Below are 26,295 nucleotides of genomic sequence, written 5' to 3'. Positions count from 1 at the left end.
ATATAGTTTTTATTACCACTGAGAGGCACTAAATATTAAACAATGCCCCTTTTAGTAACTCTTACCTATGTTAACACCTTATGACGTTAGTTGACTTCAGGGCTAATTGGGCGTATCCTCACGTTTTAATTTAAAGCATTTCCTCTCCACTTCCGGTGCCTTACGCTACCTTGATGCAGATGCTGCGACGTCATCCCCATTGGGTCAGCTGGCTTCTCCATCTGACGGTCGCGACAACCTCTCCCGTTGGGAGACATCACTATCACCTCCTCAACCCACTCAAACAAATGTCTCAAACCTCATCATAGTGGTGTCGTTCGTCGTCGGGGTTCTTATTTATTGTTTGATTCATGAATTGGTGTATTAATTTTCCCAACCGGCAATGGCTTAGCTCGGCGGCTGCGGCTGCCGAGGAGCAGGTGCGGCAGTATCGACGAAGGCATTTCTCTTCCAATTCGGGCATGGCCACATCCGCTCGGAAGGAACCCTCGCGCCTCCACCGTCGATGAACTGTGCTATTTCGATGGATTCAACTAGCTCGGTCGTGACACGACGAGCTGGCGGCGGCTGAAGAGGAGGAGTGGCCCTCTGTATATTTTTCCATACTATTTTTTTCCCTCCAAGGAGCTAACTGTTATGCAGAATTACACGTTTCTCCTTCCTTGACGTGATCAAAAACACCTCGACCGTCGGTCGACAAGGCCTTTGGACGCCTCCATTTGGCTCCCCGCAGCCAGCTGCGGCCGCCAGGATGATGGAGCTACAGATCGACGAGGTAGTCTACCAGGTAAAACTGCAAATGTTTTAAGAGGCGGGGACGTTTTGAGAAAACTGGAAATTTGAAACATGTCGTGGGGGCGTGAGAAAACCCAGTCAAGTGCAGAGTTGGGCGCGTTACTGCACAAAGTATTTCGTTACAGTTTCAACTTACTTCATGATTAAAGTAAATGCGTTACCTCCCAGATTACTGACACCCAAAAGTAGAGCGTTACTCTGAGTGTAACCTATTGGCTACAAATTACCCTATATACTCATATTGAAGATGTACATACATTGAAGCCGACCCCCTAAAACTGCTTAAAAATAGCCTTCATATTTCTTTGCTTGTGCAATCTTAACACAGCCATGACACTCCGTATCCATTTAGTCTTTTGTCTTCAAACCAATTAAAGATTTCCTTATCCAATGTCTGAGTAATGTCCAAGATGTTTTTTTTTTCTGCCAGCAATGGTCCATCCATCATCTGCACCACTTATCATCAGTAGGGTCACGCGTATGCTGGAGCCCATCCCAGCTATCCTCAGGCAGTGGGCAGGGGACACCCTGAACTGGTTGCCAGCCAGTCGCAGGGCACACAGGGACAGACAACTCACTTGCTCATTCACACATAGGGACAATTTGCACCAGCCAATTAACCTGCCATGCATGTTTTTGGAATGTTGGAGGAAACCGGAGTGCCCGGAGGAGACCCATACAGGCACTGGGAGAACATGCAAACCCCGCACAGGTAGGCGGGGAGCTGGGTTTGAATCCATGACCTGAGAACTGTGCCACAAGTGCACTTACCACCCAGTCACCATGCATTCCTATTGCAAAAATAATTTCATAATTAAAAATACCAAAATTCAGCGCTCTATTACCCAAAATTATTTGGTAACATTTGGCCCATTGATTTCTTCTTGATTGGCTGGAAACCAGTTCAGGGTGTCCCCTGCCCACTGCCCGGAGATGGCTGGGATTGGCTCCAATGTTTGGGTGCGCTTTATACTGAGGTTTCATGGTAGTATATCACTTAATTGAGCAATGATTGATCAGTCGGCAAATATCACAGACTCCATTTGCTCAACGTAAATCGAATCAAGCTCACGATGTTGATTTTTGGTTTGAACATTTTATTGACACTATTAACAGCAAACAAACAATGTGAGGTTTGAACAATTTTTCTCGACAATTTCAACAGCAATTAAGCATAACCACAATTTCGTTATATCTGACAATATGACGTTTTAACTGATTTTTTGGTTTTTAGTTTGAACAATTTTTCTCGACAATTTTAACAGCAATTGAGCACATTCACGATTTCGTTATATCTGACAATATGACGTTTTAACAATTTTTTCAGACATCTTTAACTGCAATTAAACCCACAATTTTATTATATCATATCCCAACATTATGAGTTTTTACCGACACTTTTAACAGCAATTAAACACATTCACAATTTCACCCTCCCAATAGAGCCAAATCCTAGCCACAAGCCTACTAGAATTGTAGATGACAAAATAGAAGGCTTTAGATTTCATCTCATTATCATACTATTTTTTTCTCACGGTGCCACGTTGTACTACTTTGTAATGGAGCATTATGGAAAAGAGTTTAACCAACACAAAGTTGTACAATCTGGTACTGTGAGTAAAAATAATTTGATGATGAGATAAAGTCTAAAGCCTTTTCCTATGTCATCTAGATCCCCAGTTGTCTGGTGTTCACGCAGTGGACTTGGGAATTGCATTGTAAATATTATCATTATTATCAATAATATTATTGGTTGCCGACCCTTGGTCTAAATCAGTGTTTCCCAATCTTTTTTGGGCCAAAGCACATTTTATCTCATTAAAAAATCTCGAGGCAATTTCAAAAATGGGTTTCATTCATTTATTTGTTTAATAATTTTTATTTTTTTAAACTTGAATATTATGTTGGCTAAATTTACAGTATAACGTTGTTTTTATGATTTGTGGTCACCATGGCTCAGGGAGTAAAATAAATTATTCATTTTGGTCAATAATTTTGGTGTAATTTAGGATTTTGTTATATTTTCATCATGTTTTTTGAGGTCAACTGTTTTATCTAGTAAAATAACCAAAAATAATACTTAAAATTAGAAAAAAATATGTGCCAGTGGAACAAAAAACAATATATTTATTTCAGTTTTTTTGAAATAATTAAAATAGCAACATTTTGTGCAAAATGTTTTCCACTATGATTTGTTTGTTTTTGCGGTTTAATATTAAATCAAATCCATTATTTATGTCTCTTGAATGATCAATTTGATCAGACAAAAAATATGTTGAGGAAAGTGGAGGTGGTCCACACAACAAAGCGAGAATGCATACTCCTGCTTAAAAATTTTGTTTTTCACACAACAAACAAGGGCTGAAATGTTCTAAGAACTACAAAAAAAATGTTTTAAGCATCACAAAACCGGGACATGGCAAAAACACGGCTGACAATAATGTTGGGGTGCAGCATTTGACAACTTAACGCTGTTATCATGACTTTAAGCCAGGAGATGGTGGCAGACACATAATGTGTGTGCATTTCTTGGACATGGGCAAATAAACTCTTCTTTTTTCATGTTTTTGGGGGTTTGTTCCATTCCAAACAGTTCTGATAAAAGACAAAAGGTAAAAGCAGATAGGCGCAGTGGAAAATAAAGCATACAGTCTCTTTCAACTCGGGTGGCTATTGTTAACACATACTTAATAAGGAAAATAATTAACTTTCAACATTTTAAGGACACCTCAAACTACGCACTGCACTTACGACTCACAAGAAATTGCATTGATGTAGGCAACACTTAGATGGACAAATGCTTGATAAGGGCTCATAGAAAAAGGGAGAACTCTCTCAAAAATATGTATCAGTCATCCAAAATATTCCAAGTTAAGTCAATAATTGATAAGTTCTCAATCAATTGTTGCACATTCATTTCTGACTTTAACGAATCCTGGGGGTTTCCACACCTATTTCTAGGACGACTATGGGTCCTGTACTGTCATGTCAGAGCGAGTCTCGGGACTGGCCAACAGCATCTATCGGGAGTTTGAGAGGCTGATCCGGAGCTACGATGAGGAGGTGGTGAAGGAGCTGATGCCACTGGTTGTGAACGTCTTGGAAAACTTGGATGCTGTGCTGTTGGAGAACCAGGAACACGAAGTGGAGCTTGAGCTCTTAAAGGAGGACAACGAGCAGCTCATCACTCAGTATGAGAGGGAGAAGGCGCTACGCAAGCAGGCGGAGGAGGTCAGTCTGCTTTGACAGTTTCTCCCGAACCATTAACTTGTATGGCACTCCCCATTGCTTTAAACTCTTTTTTATGTCATAGGCCATGGTTAAGTTTAAAATTCAGTAGACACTTAAAATCAGGTGAGAAAACATCAATGGATTTTGAACTTGCAAGGACAACCAGGAGAGGAGCCTTCCTCCAAGTCCCGTTTTACATTACATCTCAAGGTTACAAAAAACGAGCTATCCTAAAGGCTGTGTAGATCAAAGAATTGTAACATGATTGGCCGATAGCGACAATGACTTAATAGTCAAAACAACAAACTGGCATCCTATGAAATCTCCTTTGCATTTGTCGAATATCAAAAGCAGAGTAAACTTATCAGCCATGTTATATCAATGATTTATTTCAGACGGGAACAAAGCGTGCACATGTGAACTTGAAATAGAATTAGAATTGTGTTTATTGTCACTGATAGCATTGATAAATGATATGCTTTTATTGCCTTGCGCTGAAACAAGAATAAATAGCGTTACGTTTACACTAAATACATATTTGAACGCGCCAATCAAAAGTCAGTTGTGAACTCGTGACTTTTCAGAAATTCATTACCCACAATCCTGCAGGACTTTGATGGAAACAAGACAAAAACAGAAGAAGGAGGAGGGAAAGACATGATCATGTGAAATCAATACCATAAACAGCTAAGTCTAGCAGTTTAACCTGATTTGTCCATGCAAGCAGTAGAAACAGAGCAACATAAGCTGAGAAAAACGAGGAAACCAAGATTTAGAAAGCCGCAAGGTTCATAGACCTTTGCTAAATGTTCTGTATTTGAAAAAGGGTGCCTGAGAAAAGAAATGGCTCGCAGTTGGAAAAGTAACAAAGAGCAGCTCAGATTACACGGTTGTTCGACTCATGCTAACGCTAAAAAAAGACAACTCGCTGTCTAAAAGAACCTATTGTCTCCTCTTTGCAACCATAAAATATAGAATTATTGGCATTCTCCTTGGGTGAGGTTGTTGGGGTTGTCGTTTTGTTGTTAACTATCAGGTCTCACATCCGTGTTGTAAGGGCAAGCTCTGTTGGAGCTATACCTCCCAGCTAAATATTGTTGTGTGTGGTTTCAGACCCCGCCACATATCAGACTATAGAATGGAGGAGGCACCAGTGAAAAAGTGTGTCAATATCTCCTTTCCATCAACGATGGCTTGAATAATTTTCAGCCCTTTGAGACTTCTTTTGATTAAGGGCTATAAATAAATATGACTTGATTCAAGAGTGTGCCTGAAACCAGTCTGGAGCAGAGAGGACTTTAATTACAGACTCATAGGTCTAAAAGATTACTACTCCATACTCAGTCAAGACCATGACACCTCTGCTATGTGGACTGAGTGGACGAAGCCACACGGTCTGCCCATGCTGTTCCTGGGAGCAAACCAAGGTTTTTGGGGTTGTTAGTGAGCCATGCCAAAGGTGCCACTTCCTGAAAAAGAGCCAGGATTCCCAACACTAATGGTTCGTCCGAAAAGGACCCGTCATAACTAACTTCCAAAATCCCCACCCCCCTACCCGACACGCTTATCTGTCCACAGCCCTGTAAGAGCCAGATGTTATTTTTTGAACAATAGAAGTAGCCAATGAGCCAGGCACCCAAGAAAGACTCAAATCCGGACGTCTCAGGACATGATTTATTGAAATAATGATGCCAAGTGTAAGTGTCAATGGGGAACCTAAAATCTAAAGGAAATCTTCTGGGATCTGACGTAGGGGGTGGTAAACGTGAGGCTAGTGGGGCTGTAAACATTGGTCTTTGCCAAGTATGGGGTCTAGGAGCAGGAGGAGAGGCAAGAGGTTGGCAGGACATACATGCAAAATGAAATAAAATCAAGAATACAAATTTGACAGGTCAAACATGGATCGGCTTTGACTAACCAAAGATGATCAATGTTCTAGCATCTTGTCTCCAGCAGTTTTTGAAGGCTGCAGACTTGATGAGAGACGGCTACAGCTGGGTTGATTGTGATCCTCCACACCTGTGTTGGATGAGGTGTAAGTCTGGCCCTGCAGTGAAGAGGAGGAACAGGGAGCCCTGTCTTGGCAGGGGCATGGCATAACATTATGTTGATTAATTGTAGTCATTTATTTGGGGTGCGGGCAGGAACGGCGGCGCAGTAGTTAGCGTGTGTGCGGCACAGTTCTGAGGTCATGGGATCCAACCTCATGTGTGGAGTTTGCAGGTTCTCCCCGTGCTTGCGTGGTTTTCCTCTGCGCACTTCGGTTTCCTCCAACATTCCAAAAACATGCATGTCAGGTTAACTGGCCGGTCCAAATTGTCCCTAGGTGTGAATGAGTGAGTGAGTTGTCTGTCTCTGTGTACCCTGCGACTGGCTAGCAACCAGTTCAGGGTGTCTCCTGCCCACTGCCCGAAGATAGCTAGGATGGGCTCCAGCACCCCCGCGACCCTATAAGCGGTGCAGATAATGGATGGATGGATGGATATTTGGGGTGCCTATATACAAAACCTTGCTCAAGACACTCGAGGCCTAAACAACAACTGTCAATTTTCAAGAAAATCAGTTCATTTTCGGAGCCTATAAGCTACATACGTATACACACACGTAAAGTGGGATTTATAAATACGTTTGGATTTAGATTAGATATCCAGTCCGGCAGTATGATTTTTGCAAAAAAAATAAAAATGAATAAATCCTCCAGGCAGTTTCCCTTTCCTCCTTTGATGTCCATTTGCACACCTTATAAACAAGGTTGTGGATTGACAGGCACCCAAAAATGGATTTAAAAATAACATTAAAAAGTACAGTCAGGGCAATTTTGCACATTTGTTTCTACTTATTAGTAACTTGTTTTTCTGCTTTCATTCTACACTACCCATATATTGCTCATACTCACATTTAAACCATAATTACTAGCAATTGCACTTGAGTGCTTATATCGACTGAACTTCAATATCTTCACTTGCCATCTCTTCTAGAAATTTATCGAGTTTGAGGATGAGTTGGAGGAAGACAAGAAAGACCTGCAGGTACAGGTAGAGTTTTTGGAGCTACAGGGTAAACAGTTGGAGCTCAAGTCAAAGAATTATGCTGACCAAAGTGAGTTGACTTATTCATAATTATTTGATTTATTTAAAGATTGTTCTTGTGTCTCTTTTCCCGCAATGCTTTGTTTTAATTTGAATAAGAATCTGCTAGATGAAATTCAAACGCGTGATGAAAAACTGATATGTAGAATAATACTCACTGCAAAATATTTGTGTCATTCAGTCACTCGGTTGGAAGAAAGAGAAGCAGACATGAAGAAAGAATACAACGCTTTGCACCAGCGCCACACTGAGGTAAGTGCCAACAGAATGAGTGACGGCAGCTTAATCGGTCCTACCATACCGATTGCAAGGTAATACAATAGATATTTGTTTTCTAAAAAGTTTTAGACGCCTTGATGAAAAGCTAACAAAGTATGACTAGTTCTTGTCAACAACCCGCTCGGGGTGGCGCGGAAGCACAATGCAGAAGCAATGATATAGGCAACAATGGGTCATTTATTCGAGGTCCAGGTTTAGTACACAGGAAAGAGGAGAAAATCGACGCAACAGTATCTTGATCACCAGAGGCAGTTGTTGTGGTCCAGGGGCAGGCGAGGTGTCGGTGATGCAGCAAACTCACAGTGGCAAAAGCGACAGTCCAAATGTTCGGCAGGCAGAATTCGCGGTTGGGAAAGGAGGAAACTTTTTGGTAAACTGAAAATAAGACAAGGCTGAGACAGGGCTGAGACAGGGCTGAGACAGGGCTGGGACAGGGCTGGGACAAGGCTGGGACAAGGCTGGGACAAGGCTGGGACAAGGCTGGGACAAGGCTGGGACAAGGCTAGACCTAGATATAATGTAAATTAACACAGGAGTGCTTAAATAGTGAGCAGGAGAGGTGATTATTGTGCAATCAGGGCAAGTGACATTAGGTGTGAGTAGAAAGCAGAGCCAAGGAGGATGTGACCAAAAAAGGCAAGGAAAACAAGAGGGATAGATAGAGAAAAACAAACCTGACAGACAACTGATATTACAAAATAATAGCTTTGTCAAATAGCAGCAATTAAGTTAACCACTCTTTGACTATTGCATTTTCCAGTGGTTATTTGTCAAATAATTAATAAAAAATAATTAGTGAGTCCTTGAAAACTAATTAACAAGCCACTGTAACCCTTTACGAAGACGGACCCACGCGCGGACTCACAAGCTAAGGTAACCTGTTTATTGGGGGGCAAAAGCATTTAACCAGGGAGGAGAAAAATCGATAAACATAAAACAGTCGGGAACCAAATCATAGTTGGCATGGTCGGTCTGGCTCAAGTGATTGAGCAACAAGCACAGGCAGGATATCAGCAAGGAAGGTCAAACTCAAACAGCTTCTGCTGTCAGCACAGTCAATATATGCAGGATTGCCAATGAGCGTCAAATATGGTTGATTAGAGGCAGGCAAGGGGATCTCCCAGTAAATTGTCCACTTGTTCCCTCTGGAATGCTGTTTGCTGTGGGTGCTGTGCGTGCAATGCTTGAACGTAACACACACATTTAAATTACAAAACCAGTTAATTATTTTCTAAACATTTTTCTCACTGTTTGCACGACTGTGGATCTGATTACCACATAATGAAATTAAAATTGTTCTTGTGTTTTCTATTTGCCAAGCAGTGTTTTTTAAGTATCAACTAATTTTTCTGCATTTTTTTCCGTCTTTGGTCTCACTGTCTTGTATACTAGATGATCCAAACATATGTTGAGCATATCGAGCGCTCCAAACTGCAACAGACAGGAAGCAGCCATTCAGATGCCAGTGGACGAACGTGAGTTGTCTGTGTGTGTGCACTTTCAGCTGGTGAGAGAATATATCCAGTGTGTTTGTCAGGTATAATTTAGATGTGACTTTCCCTGACAGTCATGTAGTGATCATTTTTCATCTTCCTATTGAGCCTGTCATTTTTTTTCACTGCACTGCTGCTGTCATTTTTCTGTCTAGGTACATCCCACGTCAGTAACATTAGGACACTTATAGAAAAAACTTTTTTATTTTAAAAGAAAACATTTCACTTTGCCTACTTAATGTCTCTTGCAAACAAAATACTAATCTTTTAGTGTTTTAGACAATCCGATGAAGTGTCTAGTGCAGAAGCCCAAATTAATTTTCTCTATAAACAGCGACCCAAGCCTACCTCAAGCACAGATTGTCCAACAAAGCCTAATCCCTGGAACGTGCATTGACTGAGACGAATTGAAAGCTGACCTGCGGTTGTGATTTTTGCTTATGTGGTTTTCGTTATAAACAAAAGAGTGCAGATTGTCATGACATTAAGAAAAAAATAATAGCAACAGATTTAAAATCTTGGATCTTTAAAATGATAATTAGAACCCTCTTGCAAACTAACATAGAATGGAATAGAATAGAATAGAATATACCTTTATTGTCATTGTTACAAAATGGGTTAACATATTGTGACAACGAAATTGGGCATGACACTCCAGTTTTACACATTCACAGTGAGGTATGAGCCAAGAAGATAAAGGAACAGAGAAGATAAGGGTTTAAAAACAAGCGGGATAAGGCTATAGTTATAATTTACATGGTATTTACACAAGAAATGTCGGCATCTGGGATGTTACATACAGTGTTGTCGTGATACCGTTGGTATCGTAAGGGTTGTGCAATATTGCATTTGGTGCAAAGTCATCATAGTGCAAAAAAATAGTCAGCATATGCATTGGTGCAAACATAGACATCATAGTGCAGAAAAAGGAAATGGTCAGACATTGTGCAAGGTGAGCAGTAAACGTAGTGCAGTCGACATGTGCAAGAACATAGACATGAGTACCATTATATTCGTATGAGGTAGTGTTGGCACGAGTTTTCAGTTTTTTTGTGCGATGTCTGTTTTGAGCAGTGAACAAACATAGTGCATCTGGCATTAAAGAGTGTGGTCTCATTTGTCTTCTCATTCTCTAAACTTGTCTCTCTCGCTAATCTGAGACTGTGTGTCCTATCTGTCTTGCTGGCTTTCTGTCTGTGCTGCTGTGTGCACAGTCACCGTCACACATGGAGGAAAAGGTAAATCCAACATGGTCATGCAACTGCCTACCTTTTCTCGCAACTTCTAAACCTGCCGGCTTGGATTTGACTTTCCGAATTCCCTCTTGGTTAAATCCTCCGCATGTTTTTTAAAGGGCAGTGTAGCCACCACAAATGATGAGTTTATAAGTACATAGTTGCGTTTTGGTAGCAAACGATGTCCTCAGGTTTATCATGTTTCCTTCATATACTTTGCCTCATCGAATGCTTGTGTCCATATCACTCCCTTATCTCCTTGCTTTCATGGTCCCATTGTTCTACCTGATTGTGATCCTAATAAAATAAATTGAGTGTTTGGGGTGATTAACGAATGTTTTTAACTGTTAGTTTAATCAGTTTTATTTGTATGTTACTTTAAAATACATTCTTTTCTAGAGATTGTTTTAATGACAAGTCTAAAAATGGGTGAAACTGATTTAACAAATAGAGCCTTTTATTTACTGCATATTCTTTGATAAACATCATTACACAAATAAATGAAATAGTATTAGTCAAGTAGTCCACATGTAGCGAATATGCCTCACAACTGTGAGTGTTTACATTTGAATGTTGTGTTTCAATTGCAAAATGTAATCATATCTCCCACGCTTTGTGGAAGTCAAAAACATGAAAGTTAGGGCTTTGACATCAATGTAAATTTGAAGGTCTGTGTCTTTTAACCACAAACATTTGAAATGTATTTTGATTAAACTCATAGAATATATTGAGAATATTTAAAACCTGATTTAATTGTTCACTTGTATAAAATTAGAGGGGAGAAAACAAAAACCCAACCTAGCTTTATGTAGTATTTTGGGGAAGTGGAGCTCAAGTGTTTATGGCAGTTTCAAATTCAATTGATTTCAAATAAGTGAACAATTAATGAGTGTAACTTTTTAACACGGAAATATACTCCTAAATGTCCTTAACAGTGTTTTGTTCAATTCAGCATCATCAGTCGAATCTAGTTTTAATTAAGGGACCGATTCCTACTACCCAATCTATCAATTCGGGCGCTATTTTGGGATCAGGGTGGATACATTTATAGTTTAGTGGACACTCAAAATAAGGAAGGAGGACATCAGTTAATTGTGGACAAACCCTCAGATTGGACATTTCAAACCTTTTCCAAAAACACAAAAAATGATTTGATTATCATGCCCCTCGTTTTTATTCCACAGACACAAAATTCTAAGCCGTTTTCATTATTCAAAAAAAGATAGTAAACGTGAAATGATTCACCGAACATTAATTCAATGATTTACTTCACAAGTGTTAATTTGTTTGGACTTTATTATTTAATTGACCTTCTAATTGCTTAGGTGATGACTATTAACAACAGAGCTTGCCACGGCACACAACCAACTTGAGAAATTAGTTGTAATTGGTCCTTATCTTAGCCCTAAACTTTGATTTCATTTTAAGAGAGCAGCAAGTGACAAATTGATTATAAAGAAACGTCAAATATTACTGCTTTATTCAAATTCCACAAACACAATGTTCTGTTTGGACTGGTTTGGATGCATACAACACATTGTTGGGAAAATGTATGTGTTACCTTCTCTGATAAATAGAAAGGTAATTGTTAAAAGGATATACATTTGATTTGGAATATGTCTTTTTGTATTCATAATTTAAAAAGAATGCTATAAAGTTATTTGGATTGAATGACTAACATTTGGCGTTCTTCTGTATGTGCGTGTGTTTCCTGACAACAGCAAAGCAGAGCGTCCGCCATCGTTGAGCCTATACCCCAGCGGCGAAGGCATGGTACGTGGGGGCCACGGGGGGGCTAGGATGATGCCCGGGAAAGACATTTGGCAGGTCAGCAAACTCGGCCACTCCACTCTCATTCCAGCCTATCAGGTGGGACAGAATACAGCCATCTCTTTCCTCCACAACCACAAATGCCAGAGGTGGGGTGGGGGCAATATCTTGAATCCCACAGCTTAACTTAGTTTAAACGTCAATTTCAAAACTTGGGACTGTTAGATTACTCTTATAAAATACCTGAACTGCATGACTTGAAAGGTCAGACTAAAGTGGAGCATAGGTAAGATTGGGCCTAAAAAATCCAACCCAAGCCCGACCAATTGCCTTGATTTGCAGGACCGATCCTGAAGCAAATCCGAACTTTCATATTTCATTTGTGGGGACTCAGTAGGAAGAGAGGTGATTTATAATGACAAATTAAAGCATGTCTTGTGTCACAAAATCTAAGTTAAACAAGACTGTGTAAACATTTACGTGCGGTGCGTGGAAGAGCAGGGAGAGCAGGTGTAGTGTTTAAGTGTGAGTTGCATGTAAGTCAGCTGTTTGCAGATGACAATGGTGGCTGACTCTGCAGCAGGACCGCATGCTTTGGTAGTTGAGTTTGACAGAGTGTGTAAGAGAAACAAGCTCAAGGTGAATGCCTTGCATGGCTGACTCCCTATTGGTGTGTGAATGTGTGTGTGAATGGGTAAGTGTGAAGCACATTGTAAAGCGCTTTGGGAGGTCTTTATTGACTTGAAAAGCGCTAGATAAATGCAGACCATTTACTAAGAATGTAGGTAGTGCAGAAGTGGAAGGACCATATAAACAAATAATGTGCAATGGCCAGTCAAAAAGTGATCCTTTTTTGTGTGTGTCATAAATGGGTTTACACAATGCAGATGAAGTAAAATGTTTGGCACTTCTGGACTCTTTGTGCCTAGGAACTTTGTCAAAGCGAGTTGAAAAACTTCAAGTGCTGTTTTATAAACAATTCCAAACCTTTTTAGTTCTTTCGATTGCTTGTGGCTTTTCTCTGTAGGTCTCAGTACTCAGCACCTATACTTAGTGGATTGCGGATGAACACTGTTGTTGTTTATGATATTGATTATATGTATGAATGAGTAGAACTGTAGAAGTATTGATAATATCTGTTGAAACACCATCTATTTAGATAATATACCACATTTCCCCCATGTGATGCTTATCTGTACCGGCTTGTCTCTTGCCATTCTCATGCCACTGCCTCACTCATCCTTAAGGAGGATGGATCAGAGTCAGACTCCGTGGCAGCAACCCCCAGCAGTACCGGAAGCAAGTCAAACACACCAACCTCCTCTGTACCTTCTGCCACTGTTACCCCGATCAATGAGGGCTTCCTCCCGCCGTCTGAGTTTGACAGCATGCGAGCAGGTAGCCGGGGCAGAAAAAGTGCCAAGCGGCTCAGCCGTAACATGGAAGTCCAAGTTTCCCAGGAAACCAGGAACGTGAGCATCGGTAGGGTCACTGATAGGGATTTTAACTAACAACCGCCCACCTTCAGCTAATTTCTTTATCTGAAATGGTTTCTTTGGCAGGTATGGGAAGCAGCGATGAGTGGTCAGAGTTTCAGGAGATCATTGATTCTACACCAGAGTTGGACATGTGCGTGGATCCTCGAGTTTATGGAGGAGGAAACAGGTTCTCCTTTGCTAGCTAGACCCATTGCATGCATACGGCATAATTAAAAATAATACACAGACCGATACATTACATCTATTTATCAATATGCTTGAAGTGTTATTCAAGCTGACACAAGGTCTTCACAACTGACAAACCTGTTCTTCGTTTTTTGAGAGTTAATCTTACGACAGATTTTATACTAGATTGGTCGTTGGGGGAATGCTGAAAAGAAAGCAAATGAAGACATTTAATGTTGCAATAATCCTCTAATTATGTAATGTTCAAGATAAAGTGCCATAAACGTCTTGTAAAAACTAGTACAAAACTAGTACTTAAATCAGACATAGAATATGCTCTCATTGAATGATAAATAAAAAAGTTGTATATTTACACAGGACAGGCATTGATTAAACACAAAACAAATAAATACAGCTCACCACAACATATTGCTACACAGACATGTTATTTTGTCGTAAAACATCCAGTATGATAGCGTTGAGGCAATTTGTTCTGAGGTATGGAGGAAAAAAACATTTAAAAATGAGTAAACTAATGACAATTTCTAATTCCATAACCATATAATGGTTTTGCATGCAAACAAATAGCTCGAAGTAATAGTTGGAACAAACAAAAAAATCACTGCAGTGTTTTATACCTGGATGAAAAATGTAATTAAAACTTCGGTCGTCGGTCATGAGTAGCCGATCGCTGGGAATGCGGAAGTGGCACTTCGGTGTCGAGTGAAGGCAATGTCGAGAGCGAGGAAAAAACATGTTCAAAAAAGGGGTCGGCAACGGGAATCAGACGAAAACAGGGCAGGATAGAGTCAAGAGTCGAAAAAGCTTGCCTTGCGTGTAGCGAAGGTTCGCAGACGATCTGATGAATGTTGACATGAAGGCGGGGTTTGAAAAGAGTACAACAGCCAATCTGAATCCGAGGCTGTTGGCGCCAACGGAGCAGACTCAGGTGCCCCGCATCAGTAATCATGACATAAACATAGCCTTTGAAAAATGTGTAAAATAAAATGTTTAGTTTTTCAAGGTACCATTTAGGGCTTCAAGCTATTATTTTACCTGTTTTCAGGCTAAGTAGCCCATGCTACACTCATATGCTGGCATTTGATTGCAAAAACAAAATCAGGAAAGAATATAAACCCATTTTTTTCTGTTCCAACTCAGATTACTCAATGTTAGTTGCACTTGCGGTGATTATTTCAGTTTAGGACAAAACTTCTGAGTGTTACCTTTCAAAAGTACCTAAAACTGTCCATATTCTCTAAACTTTTCAAGAACAGCATCCAATTTACGTTGGGTACGTTTTGGAATGGGATTTTAAGCGAACTGTATAGGAACGTTAAGGGGTTTACCTACATTTGAAAAATGGATTCCGTAGTTGTAGCTCTTTCAATTTGTTGTTCCTTATTATTATTTCAAACCGTCAGCACCTTGCTGCCCTCTTGTGGCTATTTCGCTTTGAGGGGCTAATAATTTGATCAGGGGTCTCCAACATAGGGGAACAGCTAAGGACAGCTGAGGTGCCCACGCCACGTATTCACAAAATGTTGTTATTTTAGAAAAGCATATCCAACTGGCAGCCCTTTGCTCTTATTAGTAACAAAAAGTAGCTATAGGCTTGAATTTAAACACATGACGTCAAAAAAAAAAGGAAATCGCTCACAAATACCGTAAGTTCTTTTTCCTTTAGTAAAAGTTAGGTAAAATGCTTGTTATATCTCATGCAAAAGCTGATCTCAAATGACTAATGTGTGCTTTGTGTTGTTGCAGCCCCTCCCAGGGAATTGTGAACGAGGCCTTCGGTATCAACACAGATTCTTTGTACCACGAGATCAAAGACGCCAAGTCGGACATCATTGGAGATGTAGATGCCGGAGCAGAGCTTCTGGGTAGGAAAATTACAACAATATATCTAGCTTCCTTTACACTTTCTTGAGTTGAATACTTGAATGCTCGCATACTAACTAATGTGAGTGTTTAGAATAGAATCAATTTGAGTGAAATATAAGCACAGGCATGTATGTGCAAATGCATTTGACATAGCATGGCTAAGGCTGGAATAAGGGTAGAATGGACTGTGGGACTGCAGCTCATGGATCTCTGTAGTCTTCCATGCGAGTTTGTGACTGGCAGTTCGTTCATGTATCCCTTTTTGGTTCTATTTACTTGATCTGTGCAGAGACAGTAACTCCAAAAGGGACATAAACAATAACATAGTATTTCTTGAGAACTGATTGACAAGTGTTTATGACATTGTTTTAAAGATCTGGGCACCTAATACCAAATTAAATATTAATGGACAATGAAGAAAATTCTTATGTTCTGTTAATCTCACAATTTTCTTTCTTTTTTGTGCCTCCATTGCTGACACCAATAGGCGAGTTTTCAGGTGTGTATTGGGATCATGTGCTTGCATTTCTTATTATCGCTTTAACTTTTTGCTGATTAACAAACCTCCACTCTTTTAATTTCCTTCTATAATTCCTTTCCTAAGAACAACACAACACAATTAAATAGTGTAGCAGTAAAGTTGTTTTGAAGTCCTGAAATCTATACTGGAATGCCATTGTTTTGTTTACTCTTAAATTAAATGTACAGTAATCCGTTAACCACATGCGAAAATGGCACGACTGATTTTTCTCCCCCGATTTTTTAAGCATTATTTAACAGTTTTTAGCGTTTTCTCGAAAACCAACTATTGTCAGTCATGACCTTTTTGCATGAGGTTAACGATATCTGGAATAGTATATTATTTTTCTTATACACAAACCATAATATTTTATTTTAACTATTAATATTATTAAAATGTCTTGCTTTTCCGTTGTCCTGATCAAAGTTTAGGAGGCAGGTGTTTGGCTATTTAATGTCTTTTTTTTAGAACGTCTTGTTGTATCCAGATCTATTGAACGCCAACTTTTATTTCTTCTTTCTATCCATCATCTTTCCTCCCGACACCTTCCGCTTCTTTTGCCTGCAGTGCGAGATGATTTTTTCGGTAAGGTGGTCTCATTATATGTACTTGCTTGATTATTTTTACCTGGTATTATTGTAATACAGTACTTGGAGCTTGTATTGTTCATTTGTTTCAGTCTGTCAACAACAGTGACATGGTGTTGAACTTGCCAAAGGCCTTTGAAAGCACAAGTTACAGATCGTGAACAAATGCATCCTATTGATTTCAAATTATTTTGTTGAAATAAAATTACATTTAAAATGTTGTCATGCATTTAAACAGTTTTTCTTTAAAGATTGGACAACTTTGCTGCATACATTTATTAATGTAGTTGCATACTTTTTTCCTCTTGATTAGTAAGTTTTGTTTCTGTGCCTAAATTAACATAATGCTCATGTTTGGCTTCTATGCAAATATCTGCTGCTTATTAATTAACAAAATATTAGAACATAATGAGTTAATACACTAGTAGGCTTTAAGCCACAATAAGCCATATTCAGATAATAAAAGGTTCATTTCGATAAATTTAAGAACCAGAGAAATGCAGTTATGTTGTGAGTTTTATGTTATGAGTTATAAATTGTTTTTTTCTTCAGGAATGGGCAAGGAGGTGGAGAATCTGCTGACAGAGAACAAACAGCTTCTAGAGACCAAGTAAGCAATGCATAACTGTCCCTTGTCATAAAAAAAGGCATTGTTAAAAAAGAAGTTGGATGAATTATGTGTAAAATATTAGGATTTACCTAAGGAATATATTTTGCATGTTGGATGTCTGATCCATAAATTGCACATTTAATTTATCGGGTCCACCAGAATTGGCATTTTAACAGTACTTATCATTATTCAAACCACATGTGAAAAACTCATGGCCTGCAGGCCCAATGTGAACCGCCACACCATTTTATGTGGGTTGCTAGACAATGTTGAGAGAAGCTCAAGAGAAAAACAAACGGGCAAACTTGCAGTTTTAAATATGTCCACTAGATGTCGCCAAGCTGAGTGCCTCTTCCAAAGCTGTCTGGATACCGTCAATCTACCAGAGAATGTCGAGGAAGCCCATTCTATTGTTATTTTACTTAGAATGAAAGTCACGGACGCTCTACTTAGAGCAATACAAAAACTGCCAAATTTAAACATTTGAATTTAAAAACAAAAAAAGATAACTAAAAGAAATATGTTTAAGTCATTAAATCAATCATTTAGTGTCTGTGGGCTATTTTTGTCACTTTTCAGTCTTCATGAGTTTGTTGCCTTTGTTTCACAAATGCACAGTTGATAAACACAACAAGATTTCATCTTAATGAAGGAGAAAACATATTGAGGAAAAAATAAACACTCAATAATTGTTTTATAATAAAATCTTACATACCCGATTCATAAAAATCGCCCTTTAGCTATGGCACACTTTTTATGCCATTAATTGATTAGTCTGGCCCCCGTAAGAATGTTTTCCCTAACACGTGCCTCCCGAACTAAATTAATTTGAGACCCCTGATTTAAACAGTCGTCTTATTATACTGTTTATTCTTGACATGATAGAACTATCACAAACCTTAACAACTTTTATCGTGATGTTTCGATACAACCTTTCTTGATATAAATGGCCACTACACAGTGTAAAATATGCGAAATAATTAATGGATCTGAAAAAGTATAAACATTGTTTGTTCCATAAGTTTTGAATACAATGTCATTATAGGTCTTAAAGCTCATCTCCTTCATCTTTTATAGAAATGCTCTCAACATTGTTAAGGACGATCTTATCGCCAAAGTGGACGAGCTGTCCAGTGAGCATGAGGTTCTACGGGAAGAGCTGGAGGCCGTGAAGCAGTCTAAAAACAAAGTCGACGCCAAAGTAAAGGAGCTGGAGGAAGAACTACGAAGGTGACAATGATTATGGAATTTTACAAAGCCTATAAAGACTAATTATAAAGGTTATGTGGTATGAATGCTGTCTTTAGTTAAATCCCTCTATTATTTATTGCCATCAATTCATCAAGGTTAGATTTGCTAACAAAAGGCCAACGGCTTTACAGCCAATAAGGTAAATTATGTATTGAGGTTGTTGGCTCAAGTTTACATGTACGTCTGAGTGTTCAAGTGTGTATTGATAAGCCTAGTGATCACCAACACCAAATTTACAAAACAAAGTTGTAACTTCAATTTTGAAATGTGCTTCTTTCTTCAGTTCACCCTATTATTAAGTAAACTTACAGAATAATTCTGGTGCAACTCAAATGTCTAGCTCTCTGTTTATTTACTAAAAATCTAAGAAGAGCTAAACGAAGGTTAAAATATGAATTGCTTGAAACGGAACAATCATCTCTATCCATCCAATGACTACCTTAGTCAAAGTTTACCTGTTCAATACAGTACTTGTGTATGAATATGTCTTCACTCCCCTCTCACTTACTGAGATGTGTCCTAACATTGTATATCATGCACATTGTGAGATTATAAACATTATCAAAATAAAATGTAAGCCAGGGATGTCAAACTCACTTTGGCTCTGGGGCCGGATCCACAGTGTCTCAGGCAGATCACTAAAGAAATGTCAACTCCAAACTTTTAGCTTTGTTTTTCAGTATTAGTCATTATTTTTCAGGATAATGTTTAGGGATTTTTAAACATAACATATTTAGATACCTGACAACCTTACAGCTTCATGCGTTGGAGTACTTTCGCCCCTTAAAACTGCCTACCGCCTTGAAAACAAAAATCCTCCTTTTTTTCCAAATTTATACAACAACAAAATAATCTTGACTCAAGACTTGTATTTTAGTCTATGACGGCTCCGTCTTGAAGCAAGACTAAGTCTTTGTGTGAGAATAAACCGCTACATTGAATTAGATTTCCATTTTGGCAAAGGTTTTCCACTTCCTGTATAAAATGGGCATTTCGTTATTTTATTCAAATATTCTGGAGAAGGACTGTGTTTCACGTCTAAAAATAGAGTGCACAATAAAATATTCCTCTTTTTAATATCCAAAGGTTGGCATGTATGAATTTATTCACAAACAATGGTGAAATATTTATGTATCTGTTTGGCATTTAATGTGTCAACTGATTAATGTTAACAGTTGAGTGAATGCAGTTTTACACCTGAACCAACTCCCTGTACTATACAAATTCAACGCTGCCCTCTAGTAGCCGTAAAGAGCATTTAGTTTGCATTTATTTAAAAAAATCATACCTTTTGATACAAATGACCGTGGGAATCGCTTCTTATTTTGACATAATCAGAAATTTAATTAAATCATCCAAGGGTCCAGATCCAGCCTGCAGGATGTGTGTTTGATACAGCTGATTTAAGGCTGTTACTGAGTAAATATTTGGGTTTATTACCTCAACATTGAATTCCTTTGTAGCAATGTGTGAAAAATAAATCACAGATTTTTAATATTTTTGGAGAACTCTAGCAGATAAATTTGAACTGCCAACTCGTCGCGTTTAGTCATTCATTATTGACGAATTCATCACTTATTAGATGTGGCCAATCCATTTCATCTCTTGTGCTCTGTGTCACATTTCAGTTTACACTTCATATTAACACTTGTACACATTTTTCTTTTTGTGGTACAGGTTAAGAGCAGAGGCTCTTGGAGCATCCCGAGACTCAAAGGATGAAGGAAACGATGATGTGAGTCCCCCCTTAAGGTCGACCTTTCGGTTACAAACCTCCATTGTGTTTCACAGGATGATTTAATGAGGGATATGTTAGCATGCAATTGACTGTCATTCTTTGCCCAGTTTTCATCTCCGATACAAGATGGCGACATGACCATGACCCAGAGGCGGCGGTTCACCCGGGTAGAAATGGCGAGAGTGCTGATGGAGAGGAATCAGTACAAAGAGAGGCTGATGGAGCTGCAGGAGGCTGTGCGGTGGACAGAGATGATAAGGTATCTATGGCAAATGCCCATTTAAGAGGAAATATGCACAACACTGTTGGAAAGCTCTTGTATATACAAGAACAAAGTACAGTGGTCCCAGTAAATAGGAGCTTAATTTGAATTAAGGATTGTGCTTAGAGCTCAAATTGCTTGTGTAATGAGCGCATTTTCCTTATATGAAACGACTGAAAACTAATTGGCCAGTTCCAGACCTCCCAAAAGGGTCAAAGTGAAATCCAAATAGCTACAGAAGACAACTTCCTGATTGCTAAAAGCACATTCAAATATTAATTAAACTTTTAAACACTAATAAGGTTGTTGTAGAGTGGATGTGGTTCATCTCTACAATAGTGGGTTAAGCCCGAAACCTACGAGGGTTAGTGTAACACTGCCTGTCGGAGTGCCACATCTGTTATGTTTACATGTAAAGAAATTTCCACCTGTTAAGGAATGAATGGGTGTTGCGGACAAACTATAAATAAGCAAAATTGTACAAACGTCAGCGTGCATTATTTGCAATTCAAGGCATTCACTCAGTTTACCACAAAGATAATGTACATAAGATAATATAAAAGAAATGAAGTTGATCAAGAGTCACCGTAAAAAAGGTGGTGTGGAGGTGCGGGAGTACAGGGGTTGAGGCTGGAGTGACGGTGCACGACTTTTGATGATACGCAAGCACTGGTAAAACACTTAAAATTAAACTTACTGTAACTTCAAACAGTTTGTGAACACAAACTTTGCTGTTTCTTTGCAACAGAAATACAACCTTCTTTAGAAATTATTCCAGTGAAGCGCTGCATAAATTCTTCCACGGCTTTGTGATCGGCGCTCGATGCTTCTCGATTCTGTTCGTTGGCTTGGTTTTCGTTCTCTTTTTTTCTCGGACAACTAACAAAATGTCACAAAAAGGAGACGCTATAAAATGTGATTATAGAGATGCAATCAAAACAAACTTGCTGCGGAATACACTACAGGTGTAACCAAGGGTGTGGAGTCAGTTGCCCAAACTAAACCGAGCTGATGGCGGTGACCAGTCACCACCGTAGAGCACTCTCGAGCGGTATCTAGTTGTAGCCTCGTGGACTGCTCGTGAAATGGATTTTCCCTCGTAAAGTGAGGTCAATTTTCATTAAAATAAACTCTTGAATTTAAATTCTCGTGTGTATTGGTCAGGGGTGGCTAACCAGGTCCTGGAGAGCCGCACGTCCTGCATGTTTTGGAGGTTTCTCTGCTCCAACACAAGTGACACCAATTTTCAGCTTGTTAGCAGGCTTTGGGAGAGCTTGATAACGATCCAGGTGATTGGAATCACCTGTATTGGAGCAGAGAAACCTCCAAACATGCTGGACGTGCGGCTCTCCAGGACCGGGTTAGCTACCCCTGGTATAGGTGCTCATATCAGAGGTACCATGGTAGGTAGCTATAATAGCTATTTTCAGATTAAAATAGTCAATTGTTTTGTAAGTCCAAAATGACTATACTGGTTTTGCAGTTGAACACATGCAATCAGTGTGGACAGTTTAATTTGGGGAAAAGAAGAGTTAAGCCAAAAGCACAGGGAGGAAGGGCATTATGGTCACAAATCAAAGCACAGTTCAAGAAACTCGCGGCTGGAGGAATAAAGGCAGTCTTTCAGGGGTACGGCACAGGCGACAAGGAGTAGGAACTTTGACTGGCAGATCGGCTTGAAGCGCAACAATTTGACGAATGAGATTGTCAGTGCAGTACATGATGATGATGATCTCCAGCGCCCCCGATGAACAATGGCAGGCTTGATCATGAACTATACATCATATGAACATTTTTGGCCATCCTTCAGGGCTTCCCGCGAGAGTCCAGCGATCCAAGAGAAAAAGAAGTCCACCATCTGGCAGTTGTACGTTTTTTGCTTCTAACACCTTTATTGCAATCCACTCTAAATGTAATACACTAAAAATAACTTTGTATTCCGCCAGCTTTGCACGTCTTTTCAGCTCATCGTCAAGTCCTCCTCCTGTCAAGCGTCCATACTACAGTGTCAACATTCACTACAAGTCGCCTTCGCCAGCCGGCTTCCCTCAACGCCGCAGCCACACTATGTGTCAGATTTCCACATCCAACCGCACTTTGGAGTTCTTCCCTGAAGAGTGAGCTAAGACCTGGCTGCCTGCCTCGCCGCTTTGCTCGCTTTTTGCTAGTTATGATCTCGTTGTACTCGACAAAGAGGGGAACAAAACATTTATAGTGATCCACAATCTATTTCTCTTTTTTTTAAATTTAGATCCACCCACAACAATAGAAATTCTAGTTATATATAGTAGTGTAGAGCCTATATAAAACTTTCATATACCATTCAACCATACAAGTGTCTTGGGGTACCTGCCTACTTACCTAATTAGTACTATTAGGCATACATGTCTCTTTTGTAATCACAACCTTGAAATAGAGTAGACCCAAAAGAGTGGTAGATTTGTTTTTTGGTGTTGATAATTTCCCATTCCTCCCAGTTGATTTTGGGAAAATGTGAGTATACTTGTAAAGGTAAATTTTGTGTCAAAGTAACTTGAACCTGAACAACGTTTGTGGGTACAACAAAAAATATATATTTTGTGAATGCAATGCTACATGTTTTTTTTTCCAAGAGAAGAAAAATCCAACAGGTTTAAAGTAAATAAACCCTTTTTTTTTAACTTTTTAAATTGCCAAATTCAAACTTTTGTATACATTTTTTTTCATTGCAACTACTTCTACGGATACAAATGTATTGTTTTTTGATCTTTAACATGAACAAGTCTCTTTAGAACCAAATTTACCTTCAATTAATTTACTTATTTCGTTTATCCAGATCATTTCAATGGGTTTGATTTGTGCATATAATTTAGCGTTTTAGTGTCTATCCCTTCACGACTAGAAGTAGTCCACTGTACATAAAATAGTCCATAAAAATGATACCAGGGTATCTGTACAGATTTTCTCAGCGAATAATGACTGTGCTGCAAAAATTTACATAGAAGGAGAAACAAATGTTTTCTGAGTGTGTGTGGCTGGCTGCTCGCTAACGCTTGGCTCTTTCTCTCCTCGCTTGCCGCCTGGCCGTCGCCTTCAGACTGGCCAGTAACGGTGTTGCGTCTCTCCTCAGTGACTCGGCACTGTTGGCCCGCCGAGAGCAGCGGCGCGAACAGTACCGACAAGTGCGCGAGCACATGCGGCGTGATGATGGCATCATGCAGGCCTGCGGCTGGAGCGTGCCCCCGCGTTTTAAACAGGTAGAGGTCTTCATGTCAAACTGTGCCCTTATTTGCTGCCTCATTGGCCATTCACACAGACATTTTTACAGCGTACTGTTTTTATTTGGTTGATGAAACGAAGCGCTGCAAAAACTCTTTTGGAGCTTTGTAACCTGCACTCTCTGCTTCCTCATGCCAAACCACATTAATAGAGGCAGTTCCCTTCTTGAATTTCTCAAACCAGTCATGGTGGGCATTAAAATCCGTTTAAGTTCTACCCGACGCTGCCTCTTATTTCAAGTTAGTAGATTCAAACTATGTACAAACAATAAAATATTTCATTTTCAATGAATAGGAAAAAATCTATATCTTGTAAAAAAACCTAAAACAAAACTTAAAAAAGGGAGACTTTAAATTCATATTATCTACAGATTTTCCTAATGAATCCTTAGTTCACAAAGTCCATTTATTGTCGTAATATAATATAAGCAATTTTGCCATTCTTTGCAATGACTAAAATTGAAGGTAGGGACAGCAAATGATTGGTTGAAGTATTTTAAAGAATAGGAAATTACCTACTACAGCATATAATAGGAACCCTCTAGAATGTTTAATATTAAATATAATATTGTGGTGATTTCAAACTCCTTGACTGTGACTGCTGACAACAAATTCACGTTGGCTGGGCGGTTGTACTTGTCCAAGGCCCGTGGTCAGAGACTGGTGGAAGTCATCTATCTCTAACTATTCTGTCCCACAGCCCGGTGGCCAGACGGACAACGCTCAGGAAGGCCAGCTGAAAAGACAACAGGCAAGTGAAGGTGGCAAAGTCCAACCTTGAGTGTCTATCCCTGAACTTCTGAATTAAATTGTGTCGACAATCTACTTACTTTATTATCAACTGCTCATTGTCTGTGAGTTTTTGCCCAAACTGTGAATGGTGGTAAAGTTAGATTTTAGCCAGTAAGTCAGGCACATCATAACCAAAGAAAATCACATTTTGCAGAAAGTACCGAAACATTGGCTCGTTGGAGGTGTGCATGTCAAAAATAACACTAAAAAATTTAAGTTCCCAACTTTGAGGTGTATTCCACTTGAAATAATATTGTTTTGTATGTTCCGTGTCATTGTTTTGTATGTACATGTATTTTGTATGTACAAAACAATGACACGGAATATGTATGTTCTATGGAGTGTGATAAGTTCATACTTTAGTAGACAGATAGTTTTAACTTGCGAGGAGAACAGGAGTAGACTGTATAAAATAAACTTCAAGATGCAAAAATATAAATCTGTTAAAAAGATCTTTCCTTACTCCCTTTCTTTTATGAAATCTCCAAGGTTACAAAAAGCAGATCTGGCCTAATGGGGGCAAAAATCACACAGCAACATGATTGGCTGATAGTAAAAATTATGTAAACAGTTCATAATCCAAATAACGAACAACCCTGGAACTGTGCAATTTCCTTTGTAGGTGTACATTTTTTATTGTAAGGAAGCAGAATAAATGTATCTGAGATATAAACATACAAGCTTCGAAATATGTTGCCTGAGCTGCATGCCATCTTTTGCCTTTAGGCTACTAATGAGAAAGATGACAATCGAATGAAGAATGTTCCCGTCCCAGTCTACTGTCGACCTCTGGTTGAGAAAGATCCCAATCGAAAGGTATGTTATAGATTGACAAGACGGTTTTCAATCATATTTTTCTTGCATTTTTTTAGGTTAAAACTATCATTAAAAGTTTTGCATAATGGAGCAGATTTTTTTAGATAATTGTTTGCCAAAGTAGATATAAAAGGAAACTTGCCGCAAAAACAGTGAAGTAGACGCAAAAAAATTAAATCATTCACATTTCGCTTCGGAATTGCTTATTTGGACTGCCATGCCTTGACTTACTAAGTCGTTTCCATTGTTTTTCAATTTACTAGTTTATGAAGAGTACTATAAAATGTCCTATGTGGATTATTTTCCACTTTAGTACCTTGTGTTTGTTTCAATCTCAGCTGTGGTGTGCTGCTGGAGTGGATCTAACAGGGTGGAGAGCCAGCAATCAGGAGCCAGAAACTCCAAGGGTTGTCCCTCGTGGAAGTGACCCTCTGCAAGCAGATGAACATGAAGGAGGCAAGAAGAGCAACCACAACTCTCCTGAGAAGAGGAAGGTGAGCCTGCTGATGTTCATTGCCTTTCTGTTGCTCTGCATGCTGAGATTTATTTTTCGGTATTGTTAAGTTTTTAGATTTTGTATGTATTTGTAATGAAAACCAAATTGCATCCAGCATGGGTCATCTGGGAGTGTCCTAATGGCTTATCGTTTATATTAAAATAACATTCATTCTGTGTGCAATTGACCAGTTTCGTGTTTGCAAGCAGAAGTGATTTCATGAGATAGGTAGCTAATGGTGATGTACTTGTCCATGTGATTGAAGGCTGTTCCTAATGAAAACACTGTTATGACCATGCACTGCATGGCGTGAGGATGGCATTTTCCTTTTAGCGACCACATTTTGGAGATTCACCCTGCATAGCTTTCATAAACTATTGTGGTTAGCTTCATCACAACATACAACTTTATATGAGTTATGTGAAATGAGGGTCGTGTCTGGTGAGGTAGAGTCACATTTACAAATAAATTAAACTACATAGGCTATTATTCATCATTTGAGTGGCCATAAAGTCAATGCGGT

The 26,295-nt window shown here is 39.2% G+C and overlaps 1 protein-coding gene across 1 annotated transcript in view; it reads left to right on the top strand.

Annotated features, from left to right (window-relative positions):
- The first annotated feature begins 200 nt into the window (after window positions 1–200).
- mapk8ip3 (mitogen-activated protein kinase 8 interacting protein 3) overlaps window positions 201–26,295 on the top strand; it is a 41,679-nt gene continuing 15,584 nt past the window's right edge. Inside the window, exons 1-22 of the mRNA XM_088322210.1 lie at window positions 201–787; window positions 3,757–4,026; window positions 7,005–7,125; window positions 7,297–7,367; window positions 8,787–8,869; window positions 10,102–10,125; window positions 11,844–11,949; window positions 13,140–13,374; window positions 13,455–13,557; window positions 15,324–15,442; window positions 15,931–15,942; window positions 16,531–16,548; window positions 17,103–17,160; window positions 18,238–18,390; window positions 20,089–20,146; window positions 20,257–20,408; window positions 22,222–22,278; window positions 22,358–22,528; window positions 23,488–23,647; window positions 24,369–24,419; window positions 25,187–25,276; window positions 25,615–25,770. Coding sequence (XP_088178336.1) covers window positions 752–787; window positions 3,757–4,026; window positions 7,005–7,125; window positions 7,297–7,367; window positions 8,787–8,869; window positions 10,102–10,125; window positions 11,844–11,949; window positions 13,140–13,374; window positions 13,455–13,557; window positions 15,324–15,442; window positions 15,931–15,942; window positions 16,531–16,548; window positions 17,103–17,160; window positions 18,238–18,390; window positions 20,089–20,146; window positions 20,257–20,408; window positions 22,222–22,278; window positions 22,358–22,528; window positions 23,488–23,647; window positions 24,369–24,419; window positions 25,187–25,276; window positions 25,615–25,770 — 2,304 coding nt within the window. The 5' untranslated portion in view covers window positions 201–751. The remainder of the gene's footprint in view (window positions 788–3,756; window positions 4,027–7,004; window positions 7,126–7,296; window positions 7,368–8,786; window positions 8,870–10,101; window positions 10,126–11,843; window positions 11,950–13,139; window positions 13,375–13,454; window positions 13,558–15,323; window positions 15,443–15,930; window positions 15,943–16,530; window positions 16,549–17,102; window positions 17,161–18,237; window positions 18,391–20,088; window positions 20,147–20,256; window positions 20,409–22,221; window positions 22,279–22,357; window positions 22,529–23,487; window positions 23,648–24,368; window positions 24,420–25,186; window positions 25,277–25,614; window positions 25,771–26,295) is intronic.

Source organism: Urocampus carinirostris, chromosome 1 (assembly GCF_059441175.1).
Source record: "Urocampus carinirostris isolate Australia breed hairy pipefish chromosome 1, RoL_Ucar_1.0, whole genome shotgun sequence".
Taxonomy (NCBI): domain Eukaryota; kingdom Metazoa; phylum Chordata; class Actinopteri; order Syngnathiformes; family Syngnathidae; genus Urocampus; species Urocampus carinirostris.
Note: the sequence above shows the minus strand (reverse complement) of the source record. Positions and strands in the feature narration are given on the sequence as shown.